The sequence below is a fragment of the Pogoniulus pusillus genome, chromosome 17 (assembly GCF_015220805.1).
Source record: "Pogoniulus pusillus isolate bPogPus1 chromosome 17, bPogPus1.pri, whole genome shotgun sequence".
Lineage (NCBI taxonomy): Eukaryota > Metazoa > Chordata > Aves > Piciformes > Lybiidae > Pogoniulus > Pogoniulus pusillus.
The window spans coordinates 10811566-10833377 of record NC_087280.1 but is presented as its reverse complement, the minus strand read 5'-3'; the positions used below and the strand labels follow the sequence as shown (position 1 = coordinate 10833377).

At 42.0% G+C, this 21812-nt stretch overlaps 1 protein-coding gene across 2 annotated transcripts in view; it reads right to left on the bottom strand.

The window, feature by feature from the left end:
• Positions 1-1874: 1874 nt before the first annotated feature.
• The window catches only part of LOC135182958 (tropomodulin-2), a 37492-nt gene continuing 17554 nt past the window's right edge, over positions 1875-21812 (bottom strand). Inside the window, exons 4-10 of one of the 2 annotated variants that reach the window (XM_064157612.1) lie at positions 14935-15057; positions 12713-12799; positions 9929-10077; positions 9220-9327; positions 8156-8299; positions 7705-7849; positions 1875-5393 (exon numbers count right to left, since the gene is read on the bottom strand). In XM_064157612.1, the coding sequence (XP_064013682.1) occupies positions 5359-5393; positions 7705-7849; positions 8156-8299; positions 9220-9327; positions 9929-10077; positions 12713-12799; positions 14935-15057 (791 nt within the window). In that variant the 3' untranslated portion in view covers positions 1875-5358. The remainder of the gene's footprint in view (positions 5394-7704; positions 7850-8155; positions 8300-9219; positions 9328-9928; positions 10078-12712; positions 12800-14934; positions 15058-21812) is intronic. The other variant, XM_064157614.1, reaches the window with a different exon arrangement.

Genomic DNA, 21812 nt, shown 5'->3' with positions numbered 1-21812 from the left:
AGATTATTTTGAGAGGCTGTCCTTGTTTTCCTTATTTGCTAGTGAGCTCAACACATTTAATAGCAACTTTATATTTTTAAAATCTTTTTTATCCCCTAAGGCAGCCTAAACACATGCAGGAAATAATACAGGGATGAAATAGAGATGTTGTCAGGTAGATGAGGAAGCAGGGGAGAGGCAAGGGGAGTCTTGCTGCCAGTTCCTCCCAGCTCTCCTCTTTCTGTTCCTGAATGGAGAGTTAAGTGAACTCTTAAAATGACAAGAAAACACATTTGACATCCAAGCAACCTAGTTAATGTGGATGATGAACACCAATGTGTGCAGTGTGTCAACACTGCTGGAGTACAACCTAACCTCACAACATTTTCATTCTGAATGAAAGCTCCAGACCGCGGTTCACCCAGCACTTGCACACAGTGACCTCTTTCTTCACCACCATCAGAAAGCTTTTAGCACTGATTTAGACAAATTATGACTATGTAACCTTTCCATGGACAAATGGCAGAATTAATGCAAGACTGTGTGAAGGATTCTTTCCAGACAGTGTTCACTAATGTAGATTGAGAGTTTAGGCAGCTTTTGAGTGACCTGGACCTGTGATGACAGCTGGGAAACAAACAGCTTGCAAGTTGCTTCCAGATTCTATTCAATATATTATCAACAGAGTTATTATCACAAGTGATCAAGTGCAAAACAATGTATGCAATTGCATTATCTGTCAGCCTTGTTTTCTGCTCCCTTGCTCATTGAATGAGTCTACCTAATGTCAGACTCAATAAAGTCAGGCAGCTGGCTCTAAGAAACAAACAGACCCTCATTAAGGGAGGCCCCTCATGCTGCTTTTGTTTGTGCTCATCTGCTTTACTGGAATGGACAAGAAAAGCATGAATATTTAAAGCACTTTGCTGTGGCTAGGAACCAGCCTAACACAGTTCCACTGGCTTCCCCCTCTGCCTTCCTCCAAAAGGAATACTCAAATGCCATTGCCTGTTCTGCTCCATTCAACATAGAAAAGTATTTGCTATAGCTGAAATGGATCAGAATGCCAGAGATTCCTTGGTGTTAGTTTAAAAAGTCAATTTGAGAGCTGCATGGTTTAATGGTTTCTGTTCCACATCCTCACACCCAGCAGAGTACTTGTCCTGTTGTTTCTCTCCCTAGCAGTCAGTGCTCTCCATGTGCTGCATTTGGATGCCAACCTTCTGCAGGTTTGGCAGCAGGCTGACATTGGGCACAGAGTGCAGAGCTCCTGGCTGCGGTTAGAGAGACAGACAGATCAGAGCCACTGCAATATGGCAGATTTAGTCAGCTTGAACCTCTTTCTTTGATGATCTATTAAGGCTCTCTAGAGTCTCTGTATCAGTCAAAATTAAAAAGTCTTTTACTTCTGGGTAGGTGCACCAACAAGACAGAAGCAAGGTACCTTCTGCATGGCAGCAGCAGAAGTGAGGCCAGTGGTAAATGTGCCTTGCTGCAGTTCAGGCTGTTGCTCTGTATCACGTTCATGAGTAGACTAACCCAGAGTTCCCTCTAGAAAAGGAAGCCCCTGGCAGTTGTGCTGCTGTTACTCAGGCTCAGGAGAGGAGTTAATGGATTGGAATAGGAAAGATGCAAAAATTAATCCATGCTCAGAGACCATAAGAATAGTATCAGTCTTGGTTTTGTGAATGAGTTCTTTTTCAACTGTTCACACACAACATTTTCATTCTGAATAAAAGCTCCAGACCAGTGGGTGTAATGTGGGACGAAAGAAAAGGTGAACCCTAGCAGATAACCTAGGTGAGTGAAACCTGCAAGAGCCAGTGGAGAATGATGCTTACTGTGATGTCAGAGTGTCAAGGGAAGCTTGATTCAAGTCACAAAACCACAAGAAATTTCAGAAGCCAAATCCTTTATCAAGATTTATTTAGAAAAACCACACTGCTGGAGAGTCACTGTTACATAGTGTGGTAGTTTTCTTCCTCTCGAGTAATATGCACCACACTGTGCGCATGCAATTGCCTTTCTTCCAGAGAGAACATCTTCATCTAGAGTTATACATGTACACATACGGCCCTTAGTGCACACTACGGCTCACAGATATGTTAGGACACGCACAAAGTTGAGCTTTTCCATGGAAAAAACCTGTATAAAAACCAGAAACCAAACTGAAGCTGTCAACACCAGAAGCAATGTGTGAAAAGAGACAGTTACTCCTGAATGTTTGCTTAAGAAAAGAGGACTCTTCTGTCCATGTTCTTCATTCAGCATTGAGTAGGCCAGGTGTTGCTTGAAAGTAGAAAGTAGTAAAATAACTAGTCACATCCTGCCCCCCTTCATGCTAGTGGCAGGGATTTTTAACCAGCTAAGTAATTCTATGTTAATATGAAAATCTGCCTCCAAGCATCACCATCATGTGCTCTTGTTGCACTGAACACATCTTTATGTTGTTGCAATGTTTCCCTTGTGATGCTCAAGCCAGGTGATAGCTAAGCTCCCTGCATGGGGCACACAGAAGAGGCAGAACAGAGATTTCCCTGGTCATTGAGTCTCCTGACAGGGGCTGGCTGCATCTACCTGGAGAAAATGGCTAGGGATTAGGAATTCTCCTTATCTGATGGAAGGAGCCTGACTCTCAGGTCACCCACCACTGGACGTGCAGCTTCAGGCACTGTCTTCCAGTGCATGGTGGGGCTGGTGCCTGGTACTCTCAAGTGCCTGAGGACTCCTCCCTTTAGAGGAAACATGCCTGTGCAGAAAGCATGGCAGATGAAGGAGGGACGGAGAGCTCACAAGGCTTTCTGCAGCCAGCTACCTTGTTGGTCCACAATGCAAACCACAGCTGACATTGATGGAGCCATCTGACTATGTAACCACTTCTGTGGCTTTGAGCAAAACTAGACAGGATGACATGTTGCAGACACCGTGAAGCAGTCAAACCAATCCATCCTTGTGAAACTGCTGCATGCAAATACCAACACTTTAAATGGCAATTAAGACTAGAAGTGGATTGCACTTGTTTCCCTTCGACACATTACATGTACAACCTTTAGGGGAAAAAAAAAATCCTCAAAACACATTAAAGAAACTTCTGATTGATAGTTGGGACTCCCTTGGTTGGACCAAAGGGCAAGAAAATACAGACTCTGATTCTCATCACTGAAGTTTGTCAGTAACCATAATCTTTTGGATTTGGTGATGAAGATTTCATGCTGCAAAGCCCAGGATTCCCCTGGTAATCTGCATGCTTTTTAAGGACTATTAAAGTTCTGACAGTGTTACAAACTCCTCTTTTTTTTTCTTTTTAAGTGGGATATCAAAATGTTTTAACAGAAAATCCTGCGTGGATGCAGGTAAAATCTCAGCAGGGCTCCCCCATGTGTTACGTTCTTTACTTGCAAAGCTAAAGTTTTAGCCTTATTCCGAGGAACGGAAAGGAGAGGTGGGAATTGTAAAGGAGGTCTCCAGGGGTAGTAAACTGTGGATACTGCACTCACATCCTAGCTGAGCAGTCCACTTTAGCAAACTAGGTTTAGTGGGATTTAAGTGCATGTTATTCAGTTTGGACTCCAGTATGAAGACCAGTATCTAACAGGAAGAGTCTTGTCTTGACCTACTTTTCATTACAAAAGGCACGGAGGGAGGGTTCATCCTTGTACCCTGGCTCTGGTCATGAAAACACCCCTCAGGAAAGTATGCCAAACCTGTTCTGACTGATCTTGGGGCTCCTCTGGCTTCTAATTGCTGGGTGCTCAGTTGCACAGAGGCTTAACCCCATGGGGTCAGAAGTACACTGCAGTGACCATGACATCCAGCATTGTCCCATCACCCAGGTGAAGCAAGGAAGCAGTGCTTCATCTCTGTTGTCCCAATGGAGCTCTTGCAGGAGAGGCTGATGCTTCCTGGGTAGTGGCATTAGTCCCTGGTGTGCTTCTGCAGCTTCCTGAAAGCACTGGTATGTGTGGCACACCTAAGCCCATTTTCTCTTAGCTCTCACAGCATGTATCTGGATAACTAAAATGAACCTCTGGCTGTTAGAGACAACTGTTGGCAGTGGTAAAACAGTGATGGAGAACAGATTTAGGCTAAAAACATGCAAAATGAAACATCAGGCTGAATTCTTAACTGCATTTTTGATGCTGTTGAGTCTTGGGCTTTGCTGCTGCTTCATGAGTGGTTTCCACTGGGTTAAGATTATGCCCAGCAGCTGAGTTTTAAGGCCCTGATTTAGCAAAGCATTTATGTGCATGCTTAAATCTGCCCTTATTCAGCTCAGCACTGATGCAAATACCAAAGTGCCTCGTGATGCAGGGACAAACCTGAACTGGAAGCTATAAAGTTAAGTTATGTAGCTGTCACAAGTACCTTTTTTAATGTTTTTTCCCAGTAGCACAGCCACTCTTCTAGGCAAGCTATTTAATTAATCTTTATCTAAAAGGTCCTGAGAACAGTTCTATAATACTAACAAATATACATCAATATGAGAACTAAAAAAAAAAGTTCAACTCTTGGCTCAAAGCAAAACAAATATTGCTCAGAATACTTGTTTAGATTAATAGCTGTAAACTCTGCGTTCTAGTAGCAAATAAAAACCTGTTGGCCTAGGAAAACCCCAAAACATTCAGAGTCTATAGGATTGGCAGCACTAATATTACTTTACAGTGTGGAGTAAGGATAACAAATATCAGTGTAACATTGCAAAAGTTACCCACCTAACCTAAGTTTATGTAAACAAGTAGGCTTTGACAGTGTTTGTACGGCTAGGCGAGACCCTGCACTTGGGTGGAGACCCAAGAGGACAGAAGGGTGTTGTTCCAAAGAGGTTCCAGCTGCCCAGATCCTGCTGCAGGAGAGTGGCTCAGAGTTGTGATCCTGCAAACCTGTACTGGCATTACTAGTTCTTTTCCTGGGAGCATCCCACGGCAGGATTCAGTTTGGGCAGGGCCATACATGTACAAGTAAGGATTATTCACAAACATAAGGCATTGCAGAACTTGGCCCTAAAATTTCTATTTTCAGCAAAGAATCCCTTATCCATACACAAGATCATGTTTTAACCAATCAAAAGGTGTCTAAAATAAGGGTCAGAGTTGCTAAATGTTATGCTCAGTAACATGGTTAAGATTCTGCATCTTGGCTTCAGATATTGCAAGACATTTTTTACATTAATCAAAACCAACTACGAATCTTTCTCATAAAAATTAACTGCAAAAGGTAAAAATAAAAAGGCTGTGTGTTCAAGGTTGTGAGGAGACATCAACAGAAACAATCACCTCCCATTGCAATGGTTTCCTGCTGCCTTCCCTTCTGAGCAGCGAGCACTCTGAGATTGCTGTTGTTGGTTGCCTCCAGTCTTGCTTCGTGTCCTCTATGGTTTCGCTACTGCCGCTCTCCCTCCACCCGCTTTTTACGAACTGGAGCAATCAAACAAGAAAAGAGCAGTCAGTAGGGCTTTCTTGAGAGCCTAAGGACTTCTCTCACAGACATACTCCCTTCCCAGGAACACGAATAGGAAGGAAGGAGTGTTTAAGAAATACTCAGCAGGATTATGTCCATAAATGCTGTAATTAACAGATCTTAATGCTAAGCAAAAGCACCGTATCCAAACTGCACTTTTCCACACCACAGACTGGAATTTCACCAAGTGTTTGTATCAATACATTTTCTACAAAAATCCACTCCTGAGCTCAAGGTTTTAGAATAAGAAATCCCCATTTCTAATGCTTCTTTCCACTAGCTCCATGTAGATTGCTGTTACAGTTTTATAATTCTTTTAAAAGCCACTGTGTTCCAGCTAAGTTGAGAATGGTCTGTTCCTGGCAGTCCTGCAGATTACTTAAGTGTTAGGCATAAAAAATTGATCATTTTTCTAATTGTATAAGTGTATATTATATCACAGTATCACAGTATCATCAGGATTGGAAGAGACCTCACAGATCATCAAGTCCAACCCTTTACCACAGAGCTCAACCATATACTAACTTTAGAAATATACATATAGCTAAAGAAAACAATTGGAAGTACTCTTAAGTACTGATACCAGTAACTATTAGCAACAAGAAAAACATTACACTGGACCTTAAATTATCTGCTTAAACTTCACATGCTACGATTGCATCAGCCATTTGCTAGTAAATTAATTAACTCTGGATTCTCACAAGAATCCAAGTAGGCTGAAGTTGCCATTTAGCAAAGCTCACTGATGAGCTTTCTTTTACAGGCAGAATTATTTTGACAGGCAGCCCCATGTGAATTTTTACGCCGCTTAGGACACATTCCAGCTGGTATAGAGCAGGTCTAGTTGGGCTGCCTTTGCTACCTCATATCCTAATAAAAATGTATTGAGTATTCTCTGACTTTGCCAGGTAAGATTAGTGAGGTTCTCCTGTCCATGTGATAGAAAATTGGGTGTAATGTCAGACTGTCATTTCCTGTTTCTGATACTGAACTGCTGTAGCACAGAACAAAAGCAGTAAAACGGGATGAATGAAAGCTTTTCACTGCAGAGAGTAAATAACTATATTGCCACAAACATCCTATTACTTCACTGTTAGGAGGTTTACTTCATAGTGCTTTCCTGACAAACAGACTGCATTATTCCAAAGCATGTAGTGTAGCATCAGTCATTGGGGTCTGCCTTCAGTGTTTTGTTGCTTCATTTATTGTATTCCATGAAATTCTTTTAAATATTCTATCCTACTAAATCTTGAACCAAAACTGTAGAATGCAAAACCAGGAAAATGAAGATTTAGTACAAGGCATATGTCTAATGGTGATGAGGTAAACAGGGAGACAGAAAGGTCTTCTTCCCTTTGTTAGTGGGATGTTTCAAATACCCTTCTAGGACACTAAGTTTCAGGACCAACAGTGTATCAGTGGAATACTAAAAATCAAAATTGAAGGAAAATAAAAGTATGTGTGATAGAAGTAGGTTTAAGCTCAACTTTTATCTCTGTTCTCACAGAAAGAAACCCAAGCTGAAGCCAGGGAAAGCCTCATGGTTTGATATCCCAGTTTTAAGTAGAATTGATTAAAATCACTATTTTTTCCCCTTCTGCCTAGTCCTCTCCTCTTTACTCTGTGTACTGAGCACACAAGGCAGAGCAAGTCATACTGAGGTAAAATGTTCAAAGCTTTATTGTTGTTGCCTGTATTTGGTCATGCAGGCAGGAAAGGTTGGGTTTTTCTGTGCCCTTGGTTGAGCAGGCTTGGTTTGTTATGGGCAGGGCAAAGAAGTGAGGACTTCTGTGTTCACTGAACAAACACAAAGGGTTTGGCTCTCTACTTACTAGCCAGAATAGCTGACAGGGCAGTTGTGAACCCAGAGTCCTCCACTGGAAGCACCTTATCAGCTTCAGAGGAGACCTTATCATTCTTTACAACTACCTGAAAGGAGGCTGTAGCAAGGTGGGAGTCAGTCTGTTCTTCCAGGTAACAAGCGATGGGACAAGAGGAAACAGCCTCAAGTTGTGTCCAGGCAGTGCTGGATTAACAGTTGGACCTGATGATCTTAAAGTCTCTTCCAACCAAAATGATTTGATGATTCTATAGAAAAGGCTGAGGGAGTGAGAGAAAGAGAATAGTGGCTCCTAATGCCAAGGTCTTTGCTGTTGTCTGTGGAGCTCTGCATCACCCCTCTGCTCTAGCAGACTGAATGTTAGAGAGTTAAAATTCAAGCTTATGTACAGGCTTGGCTCGTGATGAGTAGATATAGTATCATCTTACCTAGATCGTTGTTTTTAGTGATAGCTGCTGCTACCCTGGTTCTTGGACCTTGCTTTGTGAACTGATATCCAAACTTGAGAATCCTGGAGTTCTCCTCCAGCATCTTAGCAATCTCCATCTCTACAGCTGTCCCCAGCTGCTGCCTCTGTTGGCAATGTGGTGAAATGCCCCCAAAAGAAAAGAAAATATTTGTTTCATATGAGAGAAGCAAGTGGCTACATGTCAGTACTGTGCTGCAAACCCTGCAGATTTCATTCAGCTTTTATACGTGGCTTTGAACAGCTTCATCTAGAAGTTTTTCACCGTTTGGTTGCATGGGTGTGGAACACGAGCTACAGAATGGCCATGCCACAGAGGCTGCCTTGACTTTGCCAGAGCCCTCTAGGAGAACACTCTGGGAATCCATATAGAAGGGAAACAAAAGCAGACTCACTCAATGCTCTCTCTTTACCTGGTTGTCAATTTTAATCTCTGTCAGGGATTCGTTCTCTTTCAGTGCATTGATCAGTGCCAAAATACCCATCCCAGTGATGAAGTTGGATTCTACATTCAGACTCTTCAGTGTTTTGTTCACTTTCAACATGTCTGCAAATGCCTGAAGGATAAAAAGAGGGAATATGGGATAACAACTTGAGAGTTTTTGGGAATAACAGAGAATCCACATAGCACAGCTTAATAGCTACAAAGAAATAAAACATAAATAGGCTTAGAACAACATTGAGGCCACAGGATGTCAAGGACCCAAAGAGGATGGAAGGGACCCAAAGAGATCATCGAGTCCAACCCCCTGCCAGAGCAGGACCATACAATGTAGCTCAGGTCTCAGAGGCACACATCCAGACAGGCCTTGACAGTCTCCAGAGAAGGAGACTCCACAGTCTCTCTGGGAAGCCTATTCCAGTGTTCTGTGACCCTTACAGTAAAGAAGTTCTCCCTTGTGTTGAGGTGGAACCTCTTGTGCTGCAGCTTACATCCATTGCTCCTTGATCTACCCCAGGGAGCAAGTGAGAAGAGCCTCTGTGCCCAGCTCTCCAGTCTGTGCAGGCCTTCAGCTTTATCAAGCCAAGCCTCCCAGTTTGGTGTCATCAGCAAACTTGATAAGCAGACTCATCAATGTCATTGATGAAGATGTTGAACAACCCTGGACCCAGCATTGATCCCTGGGGGACTGCACTGGTTACAGCTCTCCAGCTGGACTTGGCACCACTGATCACCACTCTTTGAACTCCATCTTGTAACCAGTTCCTAATCCACCTCACTGTCTGCTCTCCCATCCCACACTTCCTGAGCTTGCTCACTAGGATGTCATGGGAGATGGTGTCAGAGGCCTTGCTGAGGTCAGGGTAGACTACATCCACTGGTCTCCCTGAATCTACTTTGATCAGAAGAGAACACACTTCTCTTCAGTATAATCACTGGGAAATTCTGCGGGGGAAAATGAAGGATGCATTCTAAAGCAGACAAAGATATGCTTAAAAGTTGGGGTTTTTTTTCCCAAGCAGTGTTTAAACTTACAATAGCCACAGGGTCGTTGCTTCGAGTAGCTGCAAGGCTGAATGTCTTCACATGCGTGTTGCTTTCCAAAGCTTTTGCAAATTCTTTCAGTGTTGGAATAGGAATATTCTACATTAAGAAGATAAATCCAGTGATTAGGAACGCCAGTCACATGGCTAGACACTGATGTAAATTTATAGCCACATTCCACATCCTTGATGCTTTTAGGAGTATCTCAGAATGGACAAAGCATCCTCTGCTCATAGTGGCCTTCAGAGACCTGTGGAGGCCTGCCCTAGTATGTGATGTCAGCACTGCCTTTAACTGGGTCAGGTCAACTCAAGCACATGATTGCTCTCTGAGCTGCTTTCCCATTCTGCTGCTGCTTGTTCAGTCTCTATGTCCCAGCTCCTCCTCTGTCTGCATGTGTAGGACAACTGAATTTGGCTGGCAATGATGATATAGTGCCCATGAGATATCTTGCTTTACGATCTGATAAAGAAAGGCAATCAGAGGGAGTCACTCCTTGGGCTTTTAATTGGCATCTAATTCAGTATCAGGCATTGATGACCTTGGAGCCTCCACAACAGTTCTCTCCACATCTCTTTCCTGTGTGTCATGCATTTTCTGAGCACTAAAGAGAGACAAAATCTGAAAATAAAAGGCCAGGGCTTTGGAAATTTTCAAACAAACATTCCTGTGATGACATAAATGCAAGCACAGCATCTACCTTTATGTTGTTGAGATTAATTTCCACAAGACTAGGATCGTTTGCTTTTATCCTTTGTAAACTTGCTTCCACATTGGTTGGGTTAGGTGGCTCCTCAAAGATGGGCTTGACCTTTTCACCTTTCACCACATCTGCAACACAAGACCTCACTAAATGTCTACACGAGGAACAGGCATCATCAGTAACTATCCTGCTTTTTAATTCCCTTTTAAACGTAAGCAGTAGCATTCAAAAAGGATTTGTATGAACTACAGAACTTGGAAACAGGAGTATTAGCCCTGCCATGCCTTTTGCACCTTCTGTGCATCCAGAATCACATCTCTGGAGGCTGTGATCATAGAGGCTGGGCTGGGCAGTATCAGCACAGGCAAATTAGTCCTTTTTGTACAGAAGTCCCAGTACAATTAACTTGAGCCAAAACAGCTTTGAAGACTATACAGTATATAGCGTGTAATACACTGCAAGGGCTGCTTTGTTCTTTGTTTAACATCTGCAAAGGAAGATGTGCTCAGAACTTATCATTACATTAATGAGAAAATGTCCTGCCCCTATGAACAGACATAAACGAGGCCACTCAGGTTCCTTCTCTCAGCTGATGCTATCAATTCATTTAGCTCTTGTAAAATTACAACATCTGCACTTTCTAAATAATAAAACTATCAAAGCATGAAAACCAAAACTGTCTGCCAGCACCAAGATTTATGAAGTTTTTAAGTATTCATGCTCCAAAGAGATCCAATTTTAATGCTGGAAGCTATGAGCTATAAATTTTCTTACAGATGCATAAAAATCATAGCTTAGAACACAATTAGTACTTCTAATTCCCACACATGTTTTTGTAGGGATTAATTTATAAGCCCTGACCACCCAAGCCACTGGGGGCAAGAAAGGACTATGTAACTGACCACAACTAAGTTTAAACAGTTTTATTTTCTGTTGTAGGCAGTGAGTTATTTTGAAGACTGGTGTTCAAGTCTCAATGCACTACACATTGCTATTCAGTGCAACGAGTAAAGTTTACCCCATAGCATGGGCCTAAAGAAAAACAAACAGCTTTTTAGAACCCATACTCATGGTAGAGGTGAAGTTACAGAATGCCTCAAATTGGTTTTCACTCTGCTCCCTTTCACTCTGACTTTTTCTTTTTTTAACTAATTCCCTGAGAGACCTCACACATCCCTGAATAACACTTCAGTTTTCCTAGGGAGTAGGGAATTGAAGGCTAAATGCATAGATGAAAAACAGAAAAGCATTTTTTGCACTTGTGGCAACATCCTGTCAAACTGGGGACTTGCACTCTGTCCTCAGATTAGACATCACAGTATGTAGAGATTCACAGATTGCACTGAGTTGGAAGGCTGCCTCAAAGGTTCATCTTGTCCAACCACCCTGCCCTTAGCAGGGACATCTCCAACTAGATACAGTCTAGAGTTTAGCACTATATTTTTTATTTTGTACTTTGCTTCCCATGAGTTTTATCTTCTTTCTTTAATTATGGTGGTGCTTTGCCATGTTGATGGGTAACCTTTGAGATGTCTCTCCTACCGAAGCGTATCTCTCAGCTAAGGAGAGGTGTTGCTTTTGGACAGAACACAGTGATGTGTCAGTGCTCTTCTGGTTCTTAAGTGTGTGACTGGAGCATAGTTTAGCTGACTCACAGAGCTGACATTTTGACTCCGTACAACAAAACTATTCTGAAATCTACGTGGATTACTGATGCATGCAGTTGTGTCTTGTGAGATAGATGGCAGCTCACACAGGGCCCTGCTGGGGAGGCTTGCAGATTAGTCTTAATCCTGAGAAAAATGAAGTGACATGGTGTCCTGTCTGTTTTCCCATCTCCCCTTTAGTAATGTGGGATGGAAATGGAAGTCCTTGGTAAAGACAGCTGCTGTTCTCATAGTCTTGGAAGAAAAAAACATTTCTTGAGTACTCTTCCCCTAGAAAAGGGCATTCCACAATTTTGTCTTATAAAGCGAACTTCAGCCCAACTGATATCCAAGAGCTTGTTGGTGACAAGCTCTGGATCACGCTTGGCAGCTCTCAAAAAAAGCCTGTGCCCATTGCCCTCCTATCCTGCCTCCCATCGGTTGTTAAGACAACACCTGATTCACCCAAGGTGTGTTTAATTAGCACAAGCAACTCTGGATTTGCTTTCAGTAACTACAGCTGTTTCTGCTGGGGGATTTCCTGAATGATTACACTTCCTGGGTACCTAAGGATCCCTATGGTGTTTGAATGTGAGCCAAGGCAAGGCTAAACACTCTGCCATGGGACTAAGGTAGAGGTGTAGACGGGAGACTGCAGCCAGGGCAGGAGCACATCCGTGCAGCCTTTGCCTACCCATGAAAGCAGCGTGATGTGCCTCTGGTCACAGAGTAACCCTGCCAGGGATTCTGCCACATTTGTACTCTATGAGTACACATAATTTTTCAGTTGTGTAAATGTAGGTATTTGGGGTAATAAGATGGTCTGGTCTACACTGTGGCCACCTCTTAGCTATGGCTCATTCTGTTTTCTGTCTCCTGCTTAACCTGAAGTTGAATAAAAATATATATCCTGGCTTCTTCAGTACACTCCCATCCTTTCAGGCACCTCTGACATCCTTATAGATTATGAATTTTAAGACCGTATCTACTTTAAAGAAGGACCCCTCAGGATTAATCAGATCAGTCAAAGTGAAACCAAACTGCACTACAATAAATTAGGCCAATACATCCAACCTATAGGTGTACAAGTCATTAAAGATTACATACAGCCTGTAGGAGAAATGTGCTTGCTTACTTCTGACGGTTCCTTTCCCATCTTTACTGCGTGCTCCACCTTCGTCAAATTTTGGGTTGTTGACCATGTTGTGCACTCCAAGTACAGCTAGAATGTGCAAATATCAGCAACAGGGCACAACGTTAATGGCAGGAACAAAGACTGCAGAAAAATACCTCCTGCAAATTTTAGATTAGGTCCCCAAACAAAACCTCCTTTATAAAACATGAACTCTGAGTCATGCTTGCTGTAGGGAGAGTCTTTAGGAGTCTAAATCCTGGCAATAAAGACATTGGTACTATAGATCTTTGAACAGAATCAATGTAGTTTGTACATCTCAGAAATGCCAGCTGGAAGGAAGGGCTGTGGGCCATCTTGTCCAGCCTCTCCCTCCGGCAGGAGTGTTGCCAACATTAACCAGGTCAAGCCACGGCTTTGTCTAGCTGGATGCTGAAAACATCAGGGATAGAAATCTCACAGTCTCTTTGAGTAACTCACTTCAGTGCTAAACTCCCAATCCTTTTTTTATCCCTTAATATACAACCTGGACCTCTTACTGCTCTTAGTTGTGTTGTGGTGTATCAAGAGAAGAATTTGCCTGTACATGTGATTAGCTTAATAAATTGGCAGTCACACTGTGGTTTCCTATAGAAGCATATGGATGCCAACGTGCTTGGGGAAAAGCATGATAAATTCCAGGACTTTAAGATAGTCAAGATATGAACTTATGAGAGGAATAACAAGAGAACCCAAAACTCCATAAAAGAAACTGCAAAGTTATCTTTCATGTTACTGAACTTCCACAGTGTGCTCTGTTTTCTGACACTTCTCCCATCAATAACCTAACTGGACTTCATTCTGTAGGATCATGCATTAATTGAAACTTGTTAACTAGCATAGATTTTTACTTCCATCAGGAAGTTTTTTCTTATGGAAAATACTCTGTTCTGTCAGCAACCAACTCTTTAGTTGCTGTTAGAGTCTGTTTCAGAACTCTTGGCAGTAGGTGTGCTACTTGTTCTTTTTCTTTAGGCTTCAATCCCCACAAGTTCTGTTGTGAATGGCTGGATACCGACCAGAGCTGAGCAGAACTTGGAAGTTTGTGCCGAGAGCTTCAGAATTCCTGAGAAGTGCCAGCTGCATTATAATCATGTGATTCCTGTGATACTCCACATTTTACTTAGAGCCAGGGCTAATGCATCCAGAAATGGGTGGTGGAGCCAAGAATCACAAAGATAATGGCACGATCACATACTTCAGTGGGAGAATATAGTAGCTACAAGGTTTTGTAGTTTCATCTTGATTTAACTCAGATTCAGATTAATATAATATCCTGAAATATTTAATTAGATGTTCCTAATGTAAACAAAAAAATGTCAATAGATTTACAGTTCTCCCACCAGTATTTTTGTACAGACTAGGGCCCAAAAGAGGTAGATCATAGACCTCAGAGAGCTCAGAGATGGTTTGGATCCACTCTGAAGTGAGTGGACAAGGCAAGAGATGTCAGTAATTACATAGGGAGGGCTCAACCTTAGGCTGAGCCAAGTTTTAGGAAGACCCATTGACACCAGCCCTGGCTTCTTCCCAAACTATGGAATCAGATGATTCTGTTCTGCTAGCATAAACATATGACATACCCATGATGCAACCTGCTTGAAAGTTTCAAAACTACAGATTGGCCTTTGTTATACCATGGGTTCAAAGTTGGTATGCTTCCAAATTACTTCCTTTGTGCACAGTCTAGAGGTTATACTCTGGATTAAAGGAAAAGAATTAAAAGTGATGAGGATACCGGATCTAAGCAGCTGGCTACCAATTTTCTGATTCAAAGAGTTAGATTCCACACTTCATCATGGATGCAGGATCTTCATCCATTGCATCGTCTAACAAGTTCATCCTGCCATTTGGGATGTCCAAGCTGAGAGGAGGTAGCAGTACTAGGCTACAACAATACAATGCAAGTACCCTAGCCTGCAGGCTGCCATCTGCCCTTAGTTTCCCCAAATCTTGTTAGTTGGTTCATCTTTTCTCCTTGCATGACACATGAATTATATGAGGGAAGTCTAAAATGCAGCCGCTATTAAGTCATGCTTGAAGTCACAGGTGTCCCACAGGCTGACCACCAGTCTGTGTAGTAAAACAGCAGATACTTGAGAGATGACCACGAAACACTCCTGACAGCAGGTGTAGGCAGAGAAGAACTGGACATGCAGGGGGATCATACCTATGTATTATCTAACCTGCAAGGTCATACAGCTCAGTATCTGAGGCGCTGGCCAGGGCTTCTTCTAGTTCCGGATCCAGGGTCACTTTCTCTTCTGTACGGGTTTCTATGGGCTTCTCTTTAGGGATAAATATTTTTCCTAAGGAAAGAAAAAAGCCAAGATGAGTAATTAGTGGAACAACTCCTCTACCTCCTGGCAGCATGAGGAACAGGTCTGGGACAGTGAAACTGCTTGGAAATACTATCAGTTGTGTGTTTTCCTTTTTCTTACTTGCTGTTGTCCCCTGCACCAGGATCTTGACACTCAAAAAATAAAAAGTGCATACTTGTTCTGTGATGATGATGATTGTTAATGTGGAACAAATCCCCTAAAATAAATCTCCAGGAGCAGTCACAGCTGGGGTATTTCTAAAGTTTCTGTGACCTTAAATAGACAGAATCAGGTCTACACAAAAAAGCTTACAGAATTTCCATCCTTATATTTAAATAAGGCACTAGAAGTAGTTAAAACTATCAGGGGTGAGAAATACTCCATGAAGAGAGATTAGTCATCATCTCCAGATTTCCTAACAGCACAGGTGCTAAGATCTCGGACTCCCTCTGCATTAACACCTAATCTGAAGTGTTGGATGGCAATTTCTGGACATCACTGACTAAGACTTAACTTAATGCCAGCCTGACTGGTAAGAATAAAATATGAGGAAAAAAACTGTTTCTATGCTAGAAGCTAAAATACCAAAGTTGTTCAGAATACCTGAGTAAACAATCAATAACAAGGAGTACTGTCCATAAAATACTTTCCTTTCACATCACTGGTGGCTCCACATGAGTTTCAAGTAATACCTAGTTCCTTGGAGATCTTGAGATTATCTGAGTATTAATACTCTGCCCTAAGTGCTAAACTCTCCAGAGCCAAAGCTTGCATGAAACAGCTCCATCAGGCAATAGATTCTTCACAGACAGAAACCCTAGCCATGCCATTAACAAATACCAACGGCAGTCTGTATTTTCACACCTAACACTGGAAGGACCTGAGTCTGGTGTAAACACAACATGATCAGCAACACAGTTGGTTCCTCTGTATGGATTTTGGATGTAGCCAGGGCAAGTGTTTTGTGTAACAAGAAATCCAGGGGTAATGGAAACCAGTAGAGGCTCATACTTTCTCTGTGCAGTTCACATATGCAGGGATAGCATTTTTAAGCATTTGCTTTGGGCGTACGTAATTCTTGGCTGGCAGCCCAAGCCCTTTGCAATGTGTATATGGCTCCCAGTGATAGTTTCATTTAAAACATTCTTGGCAAATGGTTTAGAAAAAGTCTATTACTGGTTACATGAAATATTTCAAGGGGCAAGGTCACGTCAAGGATGGTAATATATATCTTTAATATATGTGGGCCTTGCTGGCTTCCAGTGGTGGTTTCCAAATACTCTTTTTCCTGCTATCTAGATAAGAGTTTTGCATTACCCTACTATAAAGTGATGCTGCAGCAGAGGCTGAGGGAGCTGGGGTTGTTCAGCCTGCAGAAGAGGAGGCTCAGGGCAGACCTCATTGCTGTCTACAACTAGCTGAAGGGAAGTTGTAGCCAGGTGGGGGTTGGTCTCTTCTCACAGACAACCAGCAACAGAACAAGGGGACACAGTCTCAAGTTGTGCCGGGGGAGGTACAGGCTGGATGTTAGGAGGAAGTTGTTGGCAGAGAGAGTGATTGGCATTGGAATGGGCTGCCCAGGGAGGTGGTGGAGTCGACATCCCTGGAGGTGTTCAGGAAAAGCCTGGATGAGGCACTTACTGCCATGGTCTAGTTGACTGGCTAGGGCTGGGTGCTAGGTTGGACTGGATGATCTTGGAGGTCTCTTCCAACTTGGTTGATTCGATGATTTAAAACATTAGAGCAGACAGAACTTAGAAAGGCTTAAGTAAATTAGTAGACATTCATTCTCTGTCCACCGAAAGTAAAACTGTGTCTGTCTTTACAGATTGCTGTCAACTAGTTTTCCTTCATTATTTTAAGGCCAAAGATTAAAGATTGAGGAGGTCCCTCCTAGTCTCACATCCGTACATTGTAAATTCATGACACACTGCCATTATGGAATTCCCTGACAAAATATGGATTGTGGCTTGCTTGGTTCAATGCCCCAGCTTTATTATTTATTTAAACCCAGATTTATTCTTTAAGAAGCCTTGGAAGAATTGTGACATTTTATTATTTTTAAAGTGAGATTTATGAGGAAAGGCTGCTGCTCTTTGTGCTCTTTATATCCACCCTGTATTTTAGAAAGCACTTCATTATAATGTTCCATGTGGTGTAATTAATGTTGGCTGTGTTACATTTTGCCTCCAGAATATGCTGAAGTTCTGTGCTAAGTCTTAATAGTAATAGCTTATCTTTCTACTAGTGAAAACCACAGTGACAGGAGCTATGTTTACACATATCACACTTGAGCTACATCAGTGTTAGCAACACAAAGATAATCACACTTACATATCAAAACAAAAAGAAATCTTGTGTTTAACTGCAACCCAAACTCTAATTCCAGTTAAAAAAAAAAAGTAGACATTAAAATACAATTTTATTTTTACACATACATAGAAATTCCAAATGTCTGGAATCCAAATTGCTTTATTTCAATGTAAAATTTCAAGTGTAAATCAATGCAATTGTCCTGTTCTTTCTGTCAAACTGGGATAAGTGCTTGGGGTAACCTGGATGAGGAAGGAGGCAGCTCATTATAACCTAGGGACTTTCTGACTATGAGATCAGTGACTAGCTCAGTCTAACAGCAGACCTATTCCTTTTCACATGCCTCAAAACTCCTAGTCAAGTTGAAATATGATACGGTTCATGTTTTACACAAAAGAGCCTTAGAGAGAAAAATCCATTGAAAACCACAGAGAACCAGTAAAAGGGACTACAGAGATACACAGAAATGTGAAGTGAGACAAAAGGAATTCAAATTCTAAGAAAAAAGAAAATAAATAGACTGGGTACAGTCATGAGACCACACACATCTGTCTGCCACTTATCTTCAGCAAGGTCTTGCTGCCTGCAAATGCCCCCATTAAAGCAATGTCAAACAAGGAAATGAGATGCATCCCTAATTTCATCTCCTTATACAATATAGTTAACTACACAATCACATGGGCACATCTACAGGAAAATGTATTAATTGAGCAGGGAACTACCTCACATGTATTTCACTGAAGTTTATCTCTTCCTTGTTATGTAAAGGAAGAAAGAAAAAGGAATTTGGATAGCATAATTGGCAGGATTTTACTTGTGTCCCCCATCCCAAAACCACTTAGAAGATTTTATCTTCCTTTATAGTTCACAGCATTTGGAAGATCACTTTTGGTATGTCTTCTCTTTGCCTTCCTTCTTGTGTCATTAGACTCTCATGCATAAATATAAAATGCCATCATTTTAGTTGGTACAAATAGTTAGCATTTATTCCCACCTTTTACGAGCCAAAACTCAACAAAGCACAGAGCAATGGGAAATAAACCCATTTACCTTAGCTGTAAAAAATGTCCTCTGGCTTATCATCAGTTTTATTAAGGCGAGTGACTTTATTTCACAATACATCTTTAGCTATAACTCTAAAACAACAATAATGTGCTTTCTTTTCCTACCTCTGTACTTTTGAGAAACTATCTGGTTACGCTTATTACTTACTTTTTGGTGAGTAACTGACTACAGTGAGTGCCTGTTTAGTCTCAACTTCAGAATGCTGCACTGACCTGAGAAGTGAAATTCAATAATCTTGGAGATCTGCCTTGCATAAATCACAGGCACGTGATGCACTTTTTCCACCTTGCCCTATTCTTTTCTTTTCAGGCTTAGTTAAACTCCTCCCTACAAACATTTCATGAAAATGGAACTAAATTAGTTCTTAATATGAAGAAATGTGTACTGTGAAGAAGGAAAGAGGCCAAGTTCTAAGTGTGAAGCTGAAAGTTAGTAGCAACTAAAACTGCAGTATCGTAGTTCCTGCTGTACTGTTGCTCTTGGATTAGTGTCTGTGTATTCTATGTCTTAAAAATGATGATAATGGAATAGGAAGGCTGCAAAGTTAGGCCTTCCAAAGTTACTACATCTATTGTGCACATGCACAAAGAGTGACTTAGATCACTGTGCTGTGACTCCATCACCTTAGTGATACCCTTTAAACAATTCTTGTGAACATTTCTTCTCAGATAAAAAGAAATAAATTACAACATATAGCTTTGAAACAGACAGAAGCCCAGAATTTCATCAGACCCTTACATGGATTATCACAACAGTTAAGGATCCCTGTAGTCCTACAGCAGTCCTCTGGATCGCCACCTGGATTGCTTCACCAACACAGCAGAAAGGTTTTATATGTCTGATGTGGAAAGGCAGCAGAGGAGGAAGAGAGTGAAGCCACAAGGCTTCAGTTTCCCAGGGACATCAAAGAACCTTAACATTTGGCCAGGGCTAGATGCCACATATATTGGAGAAAAGAGGCAGGAGAGGAACACAACGAATGTGGCATCTAGCCCTGGCCAAATGTTAAGGTTCTTTGATGTCCCTGGGAACCTGAAGCAGTTCCTTTCCTCTTTGCCCTTTGTACCTCTCCCACTCCTTGACTCCTGGGTTTGCACATCTTTGAATCCTGACCCTCCCCACCACCTCTTTGCCCTCTGCCCTCTCTTTACCACTGCCACATCTTCTGCAGCTCCTTTCCCCAGAACTGCCACATCTATTCTTCGATCTTGCACAGTTCCTCGAAACCCAATCTCTCCATGTCTCTACACTAGCCTCTTTGATGGCTTTCTTTCTCCTTTGGAGCGCCTTTACAATGTGAGCAGCAAACTAGCAGAGCAGGAGAGAGGCTCCCTACCCTTAGTTCTGATGTGAGCAGTTTCAAAGAGCATCCTATGCAGCCCATGCCAGATCTCTCCAGGCACTACTCTGCTGTCCGCACTTGCAGGCAGAAGCTTTGAGGAAATGACTAAGACTCACTGCAGGGGGATTATTTGGAGAACAATGTAACAAACTGGAGGTACAAGAAAGTACAATATGTTGAAGATGCCATATTCAAGTGTATATCCCTGGGGATGGCAAAGGGCATATATTTCAAGACCCCTCTTCAAAGCATGGAGTCACTGCAGCTCATAGAAAAACCAGCTGGAAAAATTTACTTTAGGTGGCTAAAACAATATGTTTTCTCCTAATCTTGTTCTTGGAAACAGCTAAGTCCTTTTGCTGACACTTCCCAAAAATTCAGCCTGAGGCAGAATCTCGGCATGGGAAATTTCAATGTGAACTCTGTGAGTCTGGCAAAGTCATGAGCAGCTAAATCAGAGTCTTCAGTGAAAGGCGCTGGCTGGAGGCACAACTGTCAGCAACTGCAGCACTTTTAAGTGCTTTAAGAGACAAAAATCAGTTCTACATTTAAGTCTCAAAGACAAGGAAGAAAGTGTCAAAACGTTAAACAGACCATTTCAGTGCTATGGGGGAAACGACTGCCTTTGTCATTCCATGAAGGATACCACACCTCTTCACTGACATCTAACTTCTTTTTTATATGGACTCTGTCAGAGAAACTGGAATTGGAACTCATTAGCATCTAATACTTTGACCTTCTGAAAATGACTGTCATTATTACTAGTGCTGTGTATTGATACTCTGCTTGGCACAGCACAACATGCAGGATAGATGGTGCCTGACAAAGAAACTGCAAACAGATATTTGATCAAAAGTTCTCTGGTTTAATCATCCTTACTTTCTTCCTTTTGCATTTTATCAGTTGGATAAAAATATTAGCATTTAATCATATACAAGTGTGTTCCCCCTCTCTTTCCAGCCACAAATAATTACAGCCCAATCCACTGGAGATTTTCCATTATTTTGATGAGAACTGGTTTGGATCCAAAATTAAATGGTTTGGCAAGAAGCAGAAGGCCATGTAGGAAAGTGGGATGGTGTTGAGGGGTTGAAACAGCAGTCCTGATAGCAATTAAAAATGACATGGCCAACTTTTCATATCTAATGATATTTCACAACAACAGGACGTTCTCCAGTTATGTTTCATTAGTATCATGTAGTCACGAGAACCACTGCAACAAAGCAGAAGCAGGAATGGTGCTAATAGCTTATGTCTGTATTACAGCAGCACTCAGATCTTCACTGCTATGAGATGTACCACATTCAGGAGAAAACATGCAGCGCTGACATGCCTCTTTAGTATTTTGTGCTTGCACTGCCCCTTACTTTCTGTGCTTTTTCTTTTTATGCCTAGACATTTCATGACTGTGAGAACAATACAGAAAAGCCTTCACAGTTATCAAAGTGTGATGACCAGCCATTCCAGCTCTGGATGCTAGATGCAGTGGGTCAGTCTAAGTAGCTTCTGTATTTCATCAAGTTCTGTGTAAGGATGCCTTGAATATCTATCCTAAGTAGGAACTAATGCAAAAATACATCAAATAAATGCTTACAAACTGCCAGTCACTGTGGCTACAGTTATCAGCCCTGCCTCCCTGCATTTCCATTGCTCATTAATAACAAACCCTGTGTGGGAATGGCTGAACAACAGTGGTGATGCACAACAGCTCACAGAATGGTGAGGGCTGCAAGGGACATCTGGGAATCATTGAGGGCAACTCCACTGCTAAAGCAGGTTCACTTGGAGGAGGCTGCGCAGGACTGTGTCCAGGAAGCTTTTGAAAGTCTCCAGAGAAAGAGACTCTGCAGCCTGTCTGGGCAGCCTGTTCCAGTGCTCCAGCACCCTCAAGGTTCTCGTTTGTGCCCATTGCTCCTTGTCCTATCACTGGACACCACTGAAAAGAGACTGGCCACATCCTCTTGACCCCGGTCCTTTAGATATTGATAAGCATTGAGAAGATCCCCTTTCAGTTGTCTCTTCT